General features: G+C 40.3%; 2 protein-coding genes across 2 annotated transcripts; one reads left to right on the forward strand and one right to left on the reverse strand.

The window, feature by feature from the left end:
- Window positions 1-5,096: 5,096 nt before the first annotated feature.
- On the reverse strand, window positions 5,097-12,203 carry LOC135515418 (bcl-2-like protein 13; the record flags this gene model as incomplete). The annotated part of the gene is made up of 2 exons (XM_064939092.1): window positions 5,097-6,319; window positions 12,072-12,203. Coding segments are annotated over 2 exons (1,098 nt in total), but the record flags the coding sequence as incomplete, so codon positions are not given.
- A 2,509-nt stretch (window positions 12,204-14,712) lies between these two features.
- LOC135515848 (V-type proton ATPase subunit E 1-like) lies at window positions 14,713-18,932 on the forward strand. Its single transcript, XM_064939634.1, has 10 exons — window positions 14,713-14,817; window positions 14,910-14,969; window positions 15,631-15,696; window positions 16,000-16,109; window positions 16,380-16,446; window positions 16,570-16,659; window positions 17,096-17,164; window positions 17,265-17,359; window positions 17,534-17,621; window positions 17,894-18,932. Exons 2-10 carry the CDS (start codon window positions 14,937-14,939, stop codon window positions 17,954-17,956), a joined length of 681 nt encoding a protein of 226 aa, XP_064795706.1. The 5' UTR covers window positions 14,713-14,817; window positions 14,910-14,936; the 3' UTR covers window positions 17,957-18,932.
- The last annotated feature ends 613 nt before the right edge of the window (window positions 18,933-19,545 follow it).

The raw sequence follows: 19,545 nt of genomic DNA on the forward strand, positions 1-19,545 counted from the left end.
GGTGAATACTTATCTAATCAAGCTATATTAGTGTTTTCATTTTTCATTCATCTTTTTTTTAATGTTGTGTTGTGTAGATCGTTGACAAAAAAAGTACAATTAAATACATTTTTGTCCCACTTTGTAATATATTAAAATGTGAAAAAAAATCCAAGGGGGTGTAGATTTTCTATAGGCACTGTATCTGTAACCAAACTGCAGTCGTTGACATCAAGTGATAAGAACCCTATTAGTTTTCCATTCTAAAGCCTGAGTATAAGCGCCATGTAGCCTTTAGTCCATTTAGCATTTTTTCATAGTAAGTTATTATGGACACACTGGAGATGGTGTAGTGAACGTAGTGAACGTAGTGAAAAGTGTTGCATAATGTCTGGTAAATAGTTGATCTGTATTTCAGTAGATTAGCAATCTGTTGGTTTTAGAATTGATACAATGTTGCTGATTTATCCTGACTTGTAATGAATATTACTGTATGCCTAAGACAAACACAATAAGGTGTGCATGATGAGTGTTGATTTCAGCAGAAGAAGGAAAAGTAGATGATTAAAAACCATACTTCCCTAATTCTATTGATGGAATCATCTGCACCTGTTAAAAAAACCTTGTGTAACTTGATTGCACCTTCTGAACCACTAGGGACTGCTAATGCACACATCGCAATTTTTAACAGCATTTGTTGATTTCATTTTCACACTCGATATAATATTTCAGTAAATCAATGTGGGCCACACCGTCTAGTCACTGTTGCAACCATATGTTGTACAGATATCACAAATTTTAATAAATAGATATGTGTTGCTTAACTGGAAATGACCTATGCATTATGGGTCAGATTTTTGACCTGAGTCATAAAAGCTACCGTTAATGATTCATAGTTCAAGTATATGTATTTGTCTTGTCCGCAAATCCCAACTCCTCCCTCTCCAAATAAACAAGGGATTTTTGAGAAGTTCATTTATTAGAAGCTGCCGACACGTTTTAAATATCAACGGACTGACTCCTGAAGTTCCCCTTTCAGGTTCGCTGAGTGTGAATACAGCGGATATCTTGCCTGGATGGGTAGATTAAAAGATTATGGACACAGTGCAACAAAGATGCACAGATTTGATCTATCCATATCCCTAGCCTGCACTATGGCATATACTGTAAAACCGCTGTCTACACTCACTGAACTAGACCATACATTTATATAACTAGACAGTTTTGGAATTGAAAATACATTTTAACTTACTGCATACTGTGTGTGTGTGATGGGTGCATGTGTGTGCGTGTGTATAGATGTGCGTGTGCTTGTGTGGGGTTTCCTCTAGGTGACTCGTATTGTTCGAAAGCTAGAAACCACTATCTAAACGTTCTCCCCCTCTAGCTTTCTTTCCATTGTACACATTAACATGGTCAAACTTCTGTCAAAAGTAAACTATAAATCAAAAACAACAACCATGCAACCAATAATACAGGCCCTCTTGACTCCCTCTATTTACTAAATGTATTTGTATAGATTGTGATCAAGTACATGTTTTGATTACAACATCACAGCTATAGTTATAACAATTAACCCATGGCAGGAAGATTGAGGTTGACATATTTACCTGAGAGCGGTCTGTGCGTGCGTGGGTGTGTATGAGTGCGTGTCTGTGCCAAGGGGTTTACATTTACCCATAAAGCAGCTGTGCGGGCTGCTTTATCTCTTCAAACAAAGAAGCATTTTTCTTCCCCTTCTCTGCAGGCTCTATTGAAAAGGTCTGTTTATATCAACACCAATGAGGGAAGGGCAGTGTAACCGCAACACGGTTGACACCGATTCAACTTCTTTATTTACTGCCACTCAATGAAAATCAAGAAGTACCAAAGGCACTGACACAGATTAAATCAGTGGAATAAAGTTTGTGAGGCCACAGCATTGTAAAACTATATCAGTGAGATCATGTTATGGTCTGAGTTATGGATGTGGATGTTGCATGTTGAGTTTCTTTTGTTTTTGTTATTTTGTTTAATTTTTGTTCTGCAAGAATGTATTTTTTTCTCACTATATCAAAGTAATTGTAGATGCCACTGGTTCCTATTAACGGAGTATGAATACATGTTAATTTGAGACAGTCAATGTTAACAGTTTAGATAGCCTTTGGCTTGTGGTTAGAGAAAATGTAACCACAAGTACTATTTAGAAAAAAATATGATGTATATCTCTGAGATTGTTTTAGATATAATTTCAAATGAAATAATACAGAATGAATAACTTAATTTATACTTTTTCCATTTTAAGTTTTAGCCAGTGAATTCATGGGCATAGACTTGTGAATATGAGTCACTTATAATTATATCCTGGCTTATCCTGCCTAGTTAAATAAAGGTTAAATAAAATAAAAAATAAAAATATATCCACAACAGGAAAAAACTGTTCCACATATTTTTTAAATTAATTTTTTATTTTTTACTGTTCCACACATGGCCACTAGGAAGTAGTAAAGACTGACATCACACCATGTCAGAAAATTATAATAATACATCTAATTTAGACAATCCTTCAGTTCAAAGAAAAAAACGGTTTATGTATGTACTTCATAGAAAGTAACATTAACATTTATAATTGTTTATAACAGAGCGAGAATTAAGGTTGGGAATGTTTGCTGAGTAACCAATGTGTGTTTCACAAGGAATAAAAATGTCAAAGGGACCTTTTCTTATCAAATATATTTCCCCCACAGCAGCCAATGTAGGAAAATATTGGAGCACAGAACACAATCTGAGTGCATTCAATTCTTTAGGGCTTGCAGAAGACCTCTATTTATTTGCCATGTTGAACAGGAAATCAATCTCTAGGGTTTGCAGACAAATAGTAGTTGTTGTTCTGTATTACAAAAAACTGAGCAACAGGGGGCAGTGCTGTGTGGTTACTGTAACTCCAGATATCCACACCTGCTATATACAGTGCCTTGCGAAAGTTTTCGGCCCCCTTGAACTTTGCGACCTTTTGCCACATTTCAGGCTTCAAACATAAAGATATAAAACTGTATTTTTTTGTGAAGAATCAACAACAAGTGGGACACAATCATGAAGTGGAACAACATTTATTGGATATTTCAAACCTTTTTAGCAAAATTATTCAGCCCCCTTAAGTTAATACTTTGTAGCGCCACTTTTTACTGCGATTACAGCTGTAAGTCGCTTGGGGTATGTCTCTATCAGTTTTGCACATCGAGAAACTGACATTTTTTTCCCATTCCTCCTTGCAAAATAACTCGAGCTCAGTGAGGTTGGACGGAGAGCATTTGTGAACAGCAGTTTTCAGTTCTTTCCACAGATTCTCGATTGGATTCAGGTCTGGACTTTGACTTGGCGATTCTAACACCTGGATATGTTTATTTTTGAACCATTCCATTGTAGATTTTGATTTTTGGATCATTGTCTTGTTGGAAGACAAATCTCCGTCCCAGGTCTTTTATTTATTTATTGTTTTTAACTTTTTTAACTGGGCAAGTCAGTTAAGAACAAATTCTTAGTTTCAATGATGGCCTAGGAACAGTGGGTTAACTGCCTGTTCAGGAGCAGACCGACAGATTTGTACCTTGTCAGCTCGGGGATTTGAACTTGCAACCTTTCGGTTACTAGTCCAACACTCTAACCACTAGGCTACCCTGCTGCCCTGCTGCCCCTTTTGCAGACTCCATCAGGTTTTCTTCCAGAAGGGTCCTGTATTTGGCTCCATCCATTTTCCCATCAATTTTAACCATCTTCGCTGTCCCTGCTGAAAAAAAGCAGGCCCAAACCATGATGCTGCCACCACCATGTTTGACAGTGGGTATGGTGTGTTGAGGGTGATGGGCTGTGTTGCTTTTACGCTAAACATAACGTTTTGCATTGTTGCCAAAAAGTTCAATTTTGGTTTCATCTGACCAGAGCACCTTCTTCCACATGTTTGGTGTGTCTCCCAGTTGGCTTGTGGCAAACTTTAAACAACACTTTTTATGGATATCTTTAAGAAATGGCTTTCTTCTTGCCACTCTTCCATAAAGGCCAGATTTGTGCAATATACGACTGATTGTTGTCCTATGGACAGAGTCTCCCACCTCAGCTGTAGATCTCTGCAGTTCATCCAGAGTGATCATGGGCCTCTTGGCTGCATCTCTGATCAGTCTTCTCCTTGTATGAGCTGAAAGTTTAGAGGGACGGCCAGGTCTTGGTAGATTAGCAGTGGTCTGATACTCCTTCCATTTCAATATTATCGCTTGCACAGTGCTCCTTGGGATGTTTAAAGCTTGGGAAATCTTTTTGTATCCAAATCCGGCTTTAAACTTCTTCACAGCAGTATCTTGGACCTGCCTGGTGTGTTCCTTGTTCTTCATGATGCTCTCTGCGCTTTTAACGGACCTCTGAGACTATCACAGTGCAGGTGCATTTATACAGAGACTTGATTACACACAGGTGGATTGTATTTATCATCATTAGTCATTTAGGTCAACATTGGATCATTCAGAGATACTCACTGAACTTCTGGAGAGAGTTTGCTGCACTGAAAGTAAAGGGGCTGAATAATTTTGCACGCCCAATTTTTCAGTTTTTGATTTGTTATTGAAATATCCAATAAATGCCGTTCCACTTCATGATTCTGTCCCACTTGTTGTTGATTCTTCACAAAAAAATACAGTTTTATATCTTTATGTTTGAAGCCTGAAATGTGGCAAAAGGTTGCAAAGTTCAAGGGGGCCGAATACTTTCGCAAGGCACTGTAAGCTTTGGCCCTTTGCTGATTTGCAGCTGAGTCACTATACAGATTAATATCCACTAATACATTTGATCAAAAACTAACATAGTCACTGAGTTTGCCCACTGTGACACAGAACAAGAAATTATACAATACCCCTTGAAGTGGCTCAACTATAGTCATAACTGGTGTGTGTGTGTGTGTGTGTGTGTGTGTGTGTGTGTGTGTGTGTGTGTGTGTGTGTGTGTGTGTGTGTGTGTGTGTGTGTGTGTGTGTGTGTGTGTGTGTGTGTGTGTGTGAGTGTGTGTGTGTGTGCGTGGGCGTGCATGCGTGTGTGTTATTTTATAGTGCATTGACAGGGACAAAAAATAAACAACAAACAACGATCTGATTTTTAAGATATTTTAAAAGTGTAATTTCCTGTGAATTTACAGAGAAACAAATATTATTGCTCTTACAAATCTCTTGAGCTCTTACGTGGACTGAGGTAGCACAGGAAATAGATAAAAAATGTCACCAACCTTTATAATACTACTTAGATGCAAAGAAACGCATTGTGTAAAATCCAGTATGTACTTGGTGGAATAGTTTAGAGTAGATTTTAAAAGACCTGGGTTATATGGCTGCTGGGGCTCACAGGATAGGGGTTTGCTACTTTCTGCAGTAAGCCACAGCCCCATAAGCTAATACTCCCACAATAGCCACCATTGCAGCACCTCCACACAGCAGCACAGGTAGCTCAGTGGCATGTAGCGATGTAGCAAGCTCAGCCTCTGTCTTTTCTGGTGGAACCTCCTGTGTCACTGGTGGGATTTCCTGTGTCTCCTGGGCAGTGTGGAGCGAGGCCAAGGTCTCTGGTTGGCTGTTAGTTTGGCTCTGGTCTGGTGGCTGTGGTACTCCTGGTCCTAGGACCGGGGGAGGGTGGAGCTGCTCCTGCATAGAGTATTGGAGCTCTGAATGTAACTCAGCTAGTGTAGGTATTGAGGGGACAGGAGTAGAGGAGGCAGAGGGGGGCTCTAGCTTCCAAACTGGCATGGGCATAGAGGCAGTGGTGGCGTGGGATACTTCAACAGGCTCCTCCTGGACAAATAGCTCCTCAGCCACAGACATAATTAAATCCATATTCTCTTGGTGGTCAGCTGACACCTCAGATGAAGGTAATAATTCCTGGGTATCCAGCTCCTCTTCCCTGAACTCAGACATGTCTCCTCCTCCCCCAAGCACACTCATCACACAGGCCTGCAGCTCCTCCTCTTCCCCCAGGCTCCCGTCTTCCTCCTCCTCCGCAAGTATCTTCTCCTCCCGCTCTAGGTGGACCATGTCGGAGATGGAGGAGTGGTTCTCGCTGCGCTCCTCAGCTAGGTGGACCACTCCGTCGCTGCTGTCCAGGCTCTTGGTGTCCTCGGGGTCCATCATGTCTCCCACGGTGGACCAGGACTCAGCCAGGCTGCTCTCTGTCTGCCAGGGGCCAGACCCGCCACTGTCTCCCTGGCTCGGCTGTAACGTGGCGGTGCCCAGCCAATCAGGCTTCTGCTCTCCAGACAGGGAATTGACCTCACCACTGTCCCCCCCTCTGGACACTGCTGGGACCTTGCCCTCCAGTCTGAAACCTGGCCACTAGAGAGACACAACAGACAACCAACCATTAACATGAAAACATATAGGATAATATTGTTCAGAAAATAAATTAAATTCCTAAAATCAACAATAAATTAATCAACTATATTGAGTTGAATATAAAACCTTTATAACTACTTAATCGTTGCTAGAATGATTGTGTGTTTTTATGACACAGAATCTCATAGCGTCTGTTTCTGATCTCTTGCCAACTGCTTATGGAATTGTTTGGCTTGAAAATGGCAGCAATAGAGTTGGCAAGAGCACACACCATTCTGGGACTAGGCTATCTCATAGCTGTGGTCCCTGGAAAAGGTTAACCAATATATTAGAAGATGTCCTTCAGTGACGTGGACCGATCAAGTTCTGTGTGGAAAAAGTAGCACCCTCTGCTCCGTGTTGCAGCATTCTTTTCTATATATAGCCTGGCCCTCACATGTCTGACTATGTATAAGCCCTATATATGTATTTCCATTTCAGCCAGAGGACATTGCACTTGCGCAAAACGTTACAATTAGAAAAATACAGTCCATGCGAAAAGTATTCAGACCCCTTGACTTTTTCAACATGTTGTAATGTTAAAATCTATTTCTAAATTGTTTTCCCCCCTCATCAATCTACACACAATACCCCATAATAAGCAAAAACAGCTTTTTAGAAATGTTTTCTAATTCATATTTCAAAAAATGAAATATCACATTTACATAAGTATTCAGACCCTTTACTCAGTACTTTGTTGAAGTACCTTTGGCAGCAATTACAGCCTCAAGAACCTCTCAAGCTCTGTCAGGTTGGATGGGGAGTGTCGCTGGGCAGCTATTTTCAGGCCTCTCCAAAGTCCATGCTTTAGCTCGGCCACTCACAGTGGCTCACTTACAGTGGCATTTTTCCTATTTTGTTGCCTTACAACCTGGAATTAAAATTGATTTTGAGGGGTTTGTATCATTTGATTTACACAACATGCCTACCACTTTGAAGATGCAAAATATTTTTTATTGTGAAACAAACAAGAAATAATACAAAAAAACAGAAAACTTGAGCGTGCATAACTATTCACCCCCCCCCCCCCCCAAAGTCAATACTTTGTTGAGCCACCTTTTGCAGCAATTACAGCTGCAAGTCTCTTGGGGTATGTCTCTATAAGCTCTATTTTTGTCCATTCTTCAAGGCAAAACTGCTCCAGCTCCTTCAAGTTGTATGGGTTCTGCTGGTGTACAGCAATCTTTTAGTCATACCACAGATTCTCAATTGGATTGAGGTCTGGGCTTTTACTATGCCATTCCAAGACATTTAAATGTTTCCCCTTAAACCACTCGAGTGTTGCTTTAGCAGTATGCTTAGGGTCATTGTCTTGCTGGAAGGTGAAGCTTCGCCCCAGTCTCAAATCTCTGGAAGAATGAAACAGGTTTCCCTCAAGAATTTCCCTGTATTTAGCGCCATCCATCATTCCTTCAATTCTGACCAGTTTCTCAGTCCCTGCCAATGAAAAACATCCCCACAGCATGATGCTGCCACAACTATGCTTCACTGTGGGGATGGTGTTCTCGGGGTAATGAGAGGTGTTGGGTTTGCACCAGACATAGCATTTTCCTTGATGACCAAAAAGCTACATTTTTGTCTCATCTGACCAGAGTACCTTCTTTCATATGTTTGGGGAGTCTCCCACATGACTTTTGGTGAACACCAAACATATTTTCTTATTTTTTTCTTTAAACAATGGCTTTTTTCTTGCCACTCTTGCGTAAAGCCCAGCTCTGTGGAATGTACAGCTTAAAGTGGTCCTATGGACAGATACTCCAATCTCTGCTGTGGAGCTTTGCAGCTTCTTCGGGGTTATCTTTGGTCTCTTTGTTGCCTCTCTGATTAATGTCCTCCTTGCCTGGCCCGTGGGTTTTGGTGGGTGGCCCTCTCTTGGAAGGTTTGTTGTGGTGCCATATTCTTTCAATTTTTTAATAATGGATTATTAAAAAATTGTGGGATGTTCAAAGTTTCAGATATTTTTAATACCCAACCCTGATCTGTACTTCTCCACAACTTTGTCCCTGACCTGTTTGGAGAGCTCCTTGGTCTTCATAGTGCCACTTGTTTGGTGGTGCCCCTTGCTTAGTGGCGTTGCAGACTCTGGGGCCTTTCAGAACAGGTGTATATATACTGAGATCATGTGACAGATCATGTGACAGTTAGCTTGCACACAGGTGGACTTCATTTAATTAATTATGTGACGTCTGAAGGTAACTGGTTGAACCAGATCTTATTTAGAGGCTTCATAGCAAAGGGGGTGAATACATATGCACACACCATTTTTCCGTTGTTTTTAATTTTTACATTTTTTAAATTTCACTTCACCAATTTAGACTATTTTGTGTATGTCCATTGCATGAAATCCAAATAAAAATCAATTTAAATTACAGGTTTTAATGCAACAAAATAGGAAAAACACCAAGGGGGGTGAATACTTTTGCAAGGCACTGTAAGGACATTCAGAGGCTTGTACCGAAGCCACTCCTGCATTGTCTTGGCTGTGTGCTTAGGGTTGTTGTCCTGTTGGAAGGTGAACCTTTGCCCCAGTCTGAGGTCCTGCACGCTCTGGAGCAGGTTTTCATCAAGGATCTCTCTGTACTTTGCTCGGTTCATATTTGCCTCGACCCTGGCTAGTCTCCCAGTCCCTGCCGCTGAAAAACATCCCCACAGCATGATTCTGCCACCAATATGCTTCACCTTCGGGACGGTGCCAGGTTTCCTTCAGATGTGACTCTTGGCATTCAGGCAAAAGAGTTCAATCTTGGTTTCATCAGTCCAGAGAATCTTGTTTCTCGTGGTCTGAGAGTCTTTAGCTGCCTTTTTGCAAACTCCAAGCAGGCTATCATGTGCCTTTTATTGAGGAGTGGCTTCCGTCTGGCCACTCTACGATAAAGGCCTAATTGATGGAGTACTGCAGAGATGGTTATCCTTCTGGACAGTTCTCCCATCTCTACAGAGGAACTCTAGAGCTCTGTCAGAGTGACCTTTGGAGTCCTTGGTCACCTCCCTGACCAAGGCCATTCTCCCCCGATTGCTCAGTTTGGAATGGCAGCCAGCTCTCAGAAGAGTCTTGCTGATTACAAACTTCTTCCATTTAAGAATGATGGAGGCCACTGTGTTCTTGGTGACCTTCAATGCTGCAGAATTTTTTGGGTACCCTTCCCCAGATCTGTGCCTCGACACAATCCTGTCTCGGAGCTCTACGGACAATTCCTTCGACCTCATGGCTTGGTTTTTGCTCTGGCATGCACTGTTAACTGTGGGACTTTATATAGACAGGTGTATGCATTTCCAAATCATGTCCAATCAATTGTATTTACCACAGGTGGACTCCAAACAAGCTGTAGAAACATCTCAAGTAGGATCAATGGAAACAAGATGCACCTGAACTCAAAATTCAGGTCTCGTAGCAAAGGGTCTGAATACTTATGTAAATAACGTATTTGTCATTATGGGGTATTGTGTGTAGAATGTTTTTTAAATCCATTTTAGATTGTGGCAGCACTCTTCATCCTCTCATTGTACCCTTGTCTTTCAGTCCATCCTTTCTATTCAAATGTCACTGTATGTATTTGTTCATTCCTTGTATATTGAGATGGAATGCATCTGTCCATCATTGAGTGACCCTGATTAATCATTGTGCATGCGTGTAATCTCATCCCAGGCACAGAGTCAAAACACTGAGATCAAGTCAGAGCCATTTATTACATAATGAATAAGCATAGAACCACAGTGACAGAGGACATTTATATCGGTCACCTTTATCCATGTTTATAATAAATATTTCCTGATTTGATCAATATTGAATGATCAAACAGCTCATGCACGTGTGCCATGCTACTTGTGTTCTTCTGTACAGTTACAGAACGCATTGTGTGTTTGTCCTGAGATCGACTGTCTCTGAGAGGCACATCAGCAGAGACTGTGGATTAAATATCTGTCGGCTAAAGCTGAGTGCAAACTGTTTGGGTGGGGGAATCATTTTAAATACCTAGAATATCTACACATTGGACCTAGTGTTTGCAGTGCACCCAACAAGAAGCACACTTGTGTAATAGTTGAGTCATTTTATGAAAATCATCACTGATGGCACCAGCCTCCACACATCTGGAACTCATGTCACTGTCATTCCAGGCAAAACAAATTCTCATCAGTCCAAAGTCACGTTTCCAAGTAGCCACTAATTTCTTACAACCCTACCCTGTTTCCCATCATTCCCAAACTGTTTAGCTTGGAAGAGTGAGCCATGGAATAGAAGTCACATAACCTTCAGCATGTGACAAATGCAGTGACTAACCAGCTGTCATGTGACCAGTGCAGCATGCCGAGAAAGCTGCCCTCTCTCTAACATCGAGGCCTGCCAGGTGTATGTTACTAGGCATTTTGGCACAAGGGGAAGCAGTGACATGGTGATCACGCTCTCCCTGCAAGGCACAGAGCAGGCTTATAGGCAGATATCCACAAACTTGTTTATGTGGAATGGTACTGTACAGTACCTGTTCTAAAGCATATTAATTGCTTAGTCTGTCCAACAAGACTCATTCACTTATTACCCTCTTTTAGTTATAGGTTTCCCAATGAGCCACCCCCTGACAATGGCTTTTAACCCCCACAGAGTTGAATTAAAACGAATCCCTATAATGTGGAGTTCTACTTCTTTCCAGACCTGGATTCAATTACTATTTGAAATCTTTCAGATACATTTAGTGTTTGGCCTAGTCTGTCTGGAGTGCCAGATAGATGGGGTTTGCACTTCTTTTGTGACTATTCTATTGGTTCCATTGTGCCAGGCAAGTTCAATCAAACCCAGATAAAGTATTTGAAATGATTTTGAACCCAGGTTTGTTCTCTTCCCAATAGTATCAGATACCCATGGTAGTGATGTCAGAGACTCATGGTCATGATATCAGAGCCCCAGAGATAAAAGGTCAGTCTGAATGTCAGACAGAGGAAACCACACATTCTCAGCCCCTCGTGAACCATCTGATGATCTTATCCGATTGGGTTTCTAGAAACAGACACATGACAACAGACACACACACGCACGTGCACACACAAACATACACACAGGGACGTACGGACACAGACACACACACACACACACTTGAGGATAGGCTGCACATAAGGCTAGTTTTTTCCGATGTCAATGACAAGTTAGCTGGACACAAGACTTCGGACATAATCCTGTCCCTGTTGATTTAATTAGTAACTAATGACAACCACCAAACAACACCCAGAGAAACAGACTTCTTTATGTTGACAGGTGGTACACAAGGTTAAAACCTCTTGGAGTTGTGCCCTTCATAACATCAAAGAGCTCCATGATGGCTGATATAGACGCCTTCTATATTGGTTTAACAAAGCAAGCTTTTACAAGGCCCTCTCCCCTCAACTGCATATATTACTACTACGTGTGTGTACTATTATGTACTACTAATACAGCTACAGTACTATACACCCACACACCACAATTCCCTTAAAACTGGGCTCTCCAACCCTGTTCCCAGAGAGGTACCCTCCTGTAGATTTTTTGCTCCAACCCAAGTTGTAACTAACTTGATTCATCATATCAACCAGCGAATTATTCGATTGAGGTGCGCTCGATCAGGGTTGGAATAAAAACCTACAGGATGGTAGCTTTCAAAGAACAGGGTTGGAGAGCCCTGCCCTGAAACAACAACAAGATATCCTGTGATGCGGCCTTGCAGAGTAAAAGAAGTGTCTTTCTTACCTGGCTCCTCTCTGTAAAGTGTTGAAAGTTGTAGGCGAGAGAGAGATGTTGAAATAGAGTAAGAGACGTGCACTCGGACAGAAAGTCAGGGCTGAGGACACAGCGACAGAGAGGGTGACATACACGCTGTAGTTAGCAATGGACTACCAGCTGCTCCACAGGACACAGGAGCCCCCCTCCCTCCCTCCCTCCCTCTCTATCTCTATCTCACTCTTCCAGTCTCTCTCTTTCTTCATCCCCTGTCCAGTGCCCAGACTATGACGTAACAGTTGGCTACAATGTGGCCATGCATGTTTTATGGAGGGAAAAATAAATATATTCCATTTGTAAGATGCTGCTATAGAATTGCAGCATGCAAAGTGATTGAATATTTCATCATTGTGCCAGCTTGGTAAAATAGCACTGCCTTCTATTATGCCTACTGTCTTGCACTGGGCAGACATAACTAGCTGTAAGTCAGTAAAAAACCTCTGAGTGACATAATAATTAACAGTACAGAGGATGCAGATTTTAGTGCTGTCACAGGCAGTTGGCCAAAGTTTTCTGGCACACTTCCAGATGGCAGACAGTCATTCACTGTGCTGTCGAAGGAAAGAATGCAGACTGAGTCAGAACCAGAATAGAAACTCTGTGCTATTTTTATGGAATTCCTCTAACCCTCTAGTGTCATCTACTGGCAAGGCCCATATATGGTCTGCAGCACCATGGTCTGCATCATTGACTACATAGTCAGTCTGCACAGACAATTTATTTCTGAGGATTATTACAAAAATACTTTAAATAAATGTTGATCAGAGAAGGCTGATGGGAGGAGCTACAGGAGGATGGGCTCATTGTAATGGATGGAATGGAATAAATGGGACAGAGTCAAACATGTGGTGTCCATATGTTTGATATTGTTCCTTTTATTCCATTCCAGCCATTACAATGAGCCCATCCTCCTATAGCTCCTCCCACCAGTCTCCTCTGATGTTGACATTATCCGCAACTGATTTCCTTCTAATTAAAATATTAACATTTGAGAAAGATATTCAGTAAGAAGTCTGTGTTTGACAGCTTTAATTAATTTAATACAGGCATTCAGAAAGTATTCATACCCCTTGACCACATTTTGTTGTTACAGCCTGAATTCAAAATGGATTAAATATATATTTTTCTCTCACCCATTTACATACAATATCTCATAAAGACAAAGTGAAAACAGGTTTTTTGACATTTTTGCAAATGTATTGATGATGAAATATATATTTTTTTACCTGTGCTTAGTTCTATTTTGTTTTTGTTTTTTCCTAAAAAGCTCCCGAGTCCTTGCTGATGACAGGCATACCATAACATGATGCAGCCACCACCATGCTTAAAAATATGAATAGTATTTAGGGATGTGTTGTGTTGGATTTGCCCGTCACATAAAGCTTTGTATTCAGGACATAATGTTATTTTCTTTGCCACATTCTTTGCAGTTTCACTTGAGTGCCTTATTGCAAACAGGATGCAATGTTTTATATATATTATATATAGAATATTTTATTCTGTACATGCTTCCTTCTTTTCACTCTGTCATTTAGGTTAGCACTGTGTTAGAAACTACAATGTTGATCCATCTACAGTTTTCTCCTATCACAGCCATTAAACTCTTAACAGTTTTAAAGTCACCATTGGCCTTGTGGTGAAATCCCTGAGCGGTTTCCTTTCTCTCCGGCAACTGAGTTAGGAAGGACGCCTGTATCTTTGTAGTGACTGGGTGTAATGATACACCATCCAAAGTTTAAATAATAACTTCACTTTGCTCAAAGAGGTATTAAATGTCTGTTTTTTAAATACCAATCTACCAATAGGTGCCCTTCTGTGCGAGGCATTGGAAAACCTCCCTGGTATTTGTGGAATCTGTGTTTGAAATTCACTGCTTGGCTGAGGGACATTACTGATAACTGTATGTGTGGGATATAGAGATTAGGTAGTCATTCAAGAATCACGTTAAACACTATTATTGCACACAGAGTGAGCCCATGCAATGTATTATGCAACTTGCAAATGTTTACTCCTCAACTTATTTATCCTTACAAAACAAAGGGGTTGAATACTTACTTTAAAGTATAACTTATGACATTTTTTGGGGTATCTGTACTTTACTTTACTATTTATATTTTTGACTACTTTTACTTCACTACATTCATGAAGAAAATAATGTAACTTTTTACTCCATAAATTTTCCCTAAGACCCAAATGTACTTATTACATTTTGAATGCTTAGCAGGACAGGAAACTTGTCAAATTCAGGCACTTATCAAGATAGTCTCCCTGGTCATCCCGACTGCCTCTGATCTGGCAGACTCGCTAAACATACACAAATGCTTAATTTGTCAATTATGGTGGTGTCGGAGTGTAAAAGAAAATGATGGCGTCTACTTTTACTCAAGTAGTATTTTACTGGGTGACTTTCACTTTTTCTTGAGTAATTTTCTATTAAGGTATCTTTACTTTTACTCAAGTATGACAATTGTGTACTTTTTCCAACACTGTTTATTATATATTTTACAAATGTATCCACTGCACTCACTCGTGTTTGTAAATATATAATATATCCCCCTAACCCAACGTAGCATACAGTACCCGTCGTCACACATTGTAATGGTGGGTGAGACCGGAAGTAAACATCATGTGACGTTGAAAATCAGATGATCAAGTGTAGACATCTTTAGTCACGACTACAACGGTTAATTCATACATTCCTGGCTGTATTTCTCTGGTAATTAATTGATACATCGCACTAAAGGATTTACACTATCTTAAAGCATGTTGCATTTATTGTATTGAAATGACGGTGTTTATATTTTCAAGGAAACAAGATCCTAGACTGCTGCAACCATGGCGCTCAGCGATGCCGACGTTCAGAAGCAGGTACATTGCAACTACAGCCTTTTAACCTTCACCCGTCTATCCATCTGCTGCTCAATTTAGGCCTTTTTTCTTTCTTATCATAAATTATGGCAACTGTATATTTGTAAGTAGCAGAATTGTGATTGTATCATGCCAAGGTTGTCATTGAAAAAAATCTGAAATACTACTAAAATACAATCACAATGTCTAGTATGATTTAGAAATCAAATTGCACAATACATTTACTCAGTGCGGTATTTGTGAGGGAGAGATGCAATATATGGTCACATGATGGTAAAACCCATGGTCAGCTGAGGAGTCCTATGTTCAGTTGTCTTATCTCGCCAACACTTATCATGCACTGTATATAAAGTAGAATTGATTAGGAGGCTTCATAATTATAGTTCCCTCTGTAGTTTATGGTTTTGAAACATGTTTTGTGAGATGAACATTACATGGAAAATTATGGAACAGAAACGTAAGCTATACACCAGGCAGACACATTCCACACCACATGGTGGAACCAAAAGAGAAGTTAATTAATGTACAGGGTAATGAAGCTTATTAAGTCAGCCTCTTGACTCTCTTCAGCATGAAATATGACTTGGAAAGCATGCCTAATGTGGTGAGTCTTTTACTGTCAACTCATCTCTAATTCCCACTGTTTTTTCCCACTGTATAGATCAAACACATGATGGCCTTCATTGAGCAGGAGGCCAATGAGAAGGCAGAGGAAATTGATGCCAAGGTACAGTGCTTATTCACAAGTGACTGGCATAGTTCAGCGCACACACACATTTTGTGTGTTTTCAACAAGTAAAAACTCAAAATATTTGCATAGGCACATTCAACTGAAATAAGAAGGCATGATCCCTTTAAGACATAATGAGAATTTACTAAATTAAATCAATCATTTTAGTTGTACCTTTTAACTGTTCTACTGGTTCAATGCTTCTTAATATGTATCCTCAATAGTGAGGAATGACCCTACCATCATAAAGACAGGGCCTCCTCATTGCATGCTCTGAGTGACAAGTGTCTCCCCCTGCAGGCGGAAGAGGAGTTCAACATCGAGAAGGGCCGTCTGGTGCAGACCCAGAGGTTGAAGATCATGGAGTATTACGAGAAGAAAGAGAAGCAGATCGAGCAGCAGAAGAAAATGTTAGTCACTCTTTATCTTTACAGCTCAGGCAGTGTTGCTGCTAGTCTCTCAGCTCCCTCAGACACTTCCTCAATCTCTTCTTTCTCTAAAGAGGAATCTGTCTGACACACAACTTCCTTTAAGTCTTTTATATTAAAAATATGAAGTTCCATCCAACAGCTCATTCATTATAAGAAGCACAGTATATGTGCTATGGCTTACACCTGCTTGGACTTGTGATGTGGCCCTGTGCCACAGCTTCTTGTTTACTTACCTCTCTTCCTCTACAGTCAAATGTCTAACCTGATGAACCAGGCTCGTCTGAAGGTGTTAAAGGCTCGCGATGACATGATTTCAGTAAGTTCAATTTGTCTTGGCTGTCATATTATTTTGTTCAAACACAGCCAGAGGCATGACGTTCTGGTACAGCACCGCATTCTATGTAAATAATAGGCTAACCCTCTCAATGTGTGCACTCAGGAAATGTTGAGCGAGGCGCGTCAACGGCTGGCCAACGTAGCCAAGGACCCAGCCAGGTACCCAGCACTGATGGACGGGCTGGTTCTGCAGGTGAGGCCTTTTTTAAAATAATGCAATACTTGTCACTGACACAGTTTTAGTGTTTTATTAGGATTCCCATTAGCTATTGCTAAAGCATCAGCTACTCTTCCTGGTGTCCACCCAGAACATAACACATGACATAATACTGAACATGAATTGACAAGAACCGCTGAAGGAGAACTACATGCGTGGAAAATAAGACCAACAGAACTTAAAAAGGTCCTGTACTGGGACAACGCTGAGAGAAACAGATAACTATTACTTTAGGCCTACATTCATATGTTACATTCAGTATACTTTATCAGTTATACAGTCCTGCATACATATCAGTATGCTGTACATAGGCCTGCATGTTATTTAGGTCAAAGGTGTTGTGCGGTGAGTTTTTGATTTGATTTAAAGCGAATGTTTTTAATGTGTCTGTTGCTCTATTGTTTAATATTAGGGTTTCTATCAGCTTCTTGAGACCAAAGTGACCATCCGCTGTCGTAAACAGGACCTGCAGGTGCTTCAGGTCAGAATGATCCTTTTCACTCTAACAATTCAATGTTGTTCAAGTGTATTTCCTTTTATACCGGGTTGATGCATGATTCATATGTTCTATTCCTATTCAGGCGGCTATTCAGAAGACCATTCCCGTCTATAAAGCAGCAGTGAAGAACAATATTGAGGTTCGCATCGACCAGGACAACTTCCTGTCTCCAGACATGTAAGAAGACAGTCCATTGTCTCAATTTGAACCCATTCACTTCAAATAGGTTTTACTTTGAATTAGTATTGATTGATTAACACATCATTGAAAAAAAATGTCTTCTGTGGTCTTTCTAAGGTGTCAGTCAAGGGTTCAAGAGTTAATTCAAAGTTGTTTGTATGTCTCCTTCAGTTCAGGAGGTATTGAAATCTACAACGCTGATGGGAAGATCAAGGTGTCCAACACCCTAGAGAGCAGACTGGACCTCATGGCTCAGCAGGTAAGGGCACAGGGACAGTCTCACAGGAACTATAATTGCACTCTGAACAGCTAGCACATCTAGTTCGTTGACAGTTGTCCTATATAAACAACCAACAGTGTGAATATCCTCGCATAAAGCTATCGGCTTACCATCATTCTTTAGATGTATACACTGTGTGAAGTTTTGCACATGATTGTACTGCAAATTCTCAGATGTAGTTTGGCCCCTTACTCTGTGGTTTTTCATGAGGTTCAGCTTGGCACTAATCCAGTGTCTGTCTTTCTGCTCAGATGATGCCTGAGATTCGAGTGGCTCTCTTTGGTCAGAACCAGAACCGCAAGTTTTTGGACTGAGTGTCTCCATCCATCGTCTTGAAGAGGAGTTATTTATTTTTGTTGTGTGAAAGTTACCATTGCTGTGTCTGAGAAGAATTCCAAAAACACAGTTAAAAATGGAAAAGACACCATTTGTTGTTTTGTCATGTATTGTTGTATTTCTTTGCATCTTGGGACAGTAAAAAAGTTGAACTTCATTGCAGATGTGAGTAGGAGGAGCAACTTTTGCACAGTGGTAATGGATCTGCTGCTCCCCCTGGGGATCTTGGTTTACACACCGCAGTCATCTTTATTATGATTGGCTGGACAGTAATAATTTCAGTCTGATTGGTTCAGGCTAATAACATCTTCCTCTCATGAAAAAATATAATGAAAAGTTGCATGGAGCATTGACTCACCCGTGGCTATTTGCTCCCATCTATCACAATTAAAATGAAGTGATGCTGGAAAAACATTGAAGACCAACTATGTCCTTATTGAATCCAATTAATTTATTGATGTAATGTCTGCTGTTGTATCATGAAACAGAAGGGGAAGGGTCAATATTTCCATCTGAAGAGGTTATCGTGAAAATATGTTATAAAGTATAAATCGATAGTATCAGTTGCCTGCTCTTTTCTGACCTACACATTTTTCTCTTATCGTATCGTAATACAATGCATTTTTTTTCTGACAAAGGAGTTGCTCTATGGTCTCTTGTTATTTATTAAATTGAATCATCCATGGCCCCTCCAGAGAATCTCATGACATGTTACATTTTTGGGCTGCATTCTTCTGACTAGCAACAGCCATTAACTAAGTGGGTATAACACAATGGTATTGAGAGCCCGTCAAGTCAGACTAAATAGCATAGTACTGGGGTAGTTTATTGAGAAAGGTTTGCACACTTGAGAAGGAAAAAGTGAATAAGGAAAAGGGTAGAATTCTTTGCTTCTGTTGCTTTTCATTTGTAAGTATGCTTTATTTTATTAATGTAAACTTTGGTTGAATTCTATTGTCTGATTCAAATTGTATGATTATCTCAACATTCCTGTTCAGGGCTGTGTTTCATTGTTCTTAGAAATCCAATTTTATTTGTCACATACATGTGTATAGCAGATGTTATTGCGGGTGAAATACTTGTGTTTCCAGCTCCAACAGTGCAGTAACATCTAACAATACACACAATCTAAATTGAAGGAATGTAGAAATATTTGGAGGAGCAATGTCGGAGCGGCATAGATTAAAATACAGTAGAAAAGGATAGAATACCGTATATACATATGAGATGAGTAATGCAAAATATGTAAACGTTATTAAAGTGACTCGTATTCCTAGTTGTAATGCTGGTGAGTTACCGTCGCTCTGATATCCAAAAGTTCTTCCCGGCTGTATGTAATAACACAAAAAAAGTCCTGGGCTAATAATGTAATAAATTATACGTAAAAAGGCAAAATACTGCTAAGTTTCCTAAGAGCTTGAAGCATGGCAGCCCTACCCGTCGGCACCATTTTCTCTAGTTGCATATGTTTGCAGTAGTACCTTGTGTTCTTAATTACAATCTCTGAAAAACTCTTTGTTCATTGTTGAATTAAAGCTAGTATTCAGTTGAATGAGTGGCCTCAAGA

Source organism: Oncorhynchus masou, chromosome 27 (assembly GCF_036934945.1).
Source record: "Oncorhynchus masou masou isolate Uvic2021 chromosome 27, UVic_Omas_1.1, whole genome shotgun sequence".
Taxonomy (NCBI): Eukaryota; Metazoa; Chordata; class Actinopteri; order Salmoniformes; family Salmonidae; genus Oncorhynchus; species Oncorhynchus masou.

Bases quoted from the DNA above. Each gene is read 5' to 3' on its own strand.
- LOC135515848 (XM_064939634.1), top strand. From the start codon at position 14,937: ATGGCGCTCAGCGATGCCGACGTTCAGAAGCAG. The intron at 16,660-17,095 runs GTGAGGCCTTTT...GTTTAATATTAG, and splicing joins TGGACGGGCTGGTTCTGCAG to GGTTTCTATCAGCTTCTTGA. The intron at 17,360-17,533 runs GTAAGAAGACAG...TGTCTCCTTCAG, and splicing joins AACTTCCTGTCTCCAGACAT to TTCAGGAGGTATTGAAATCT.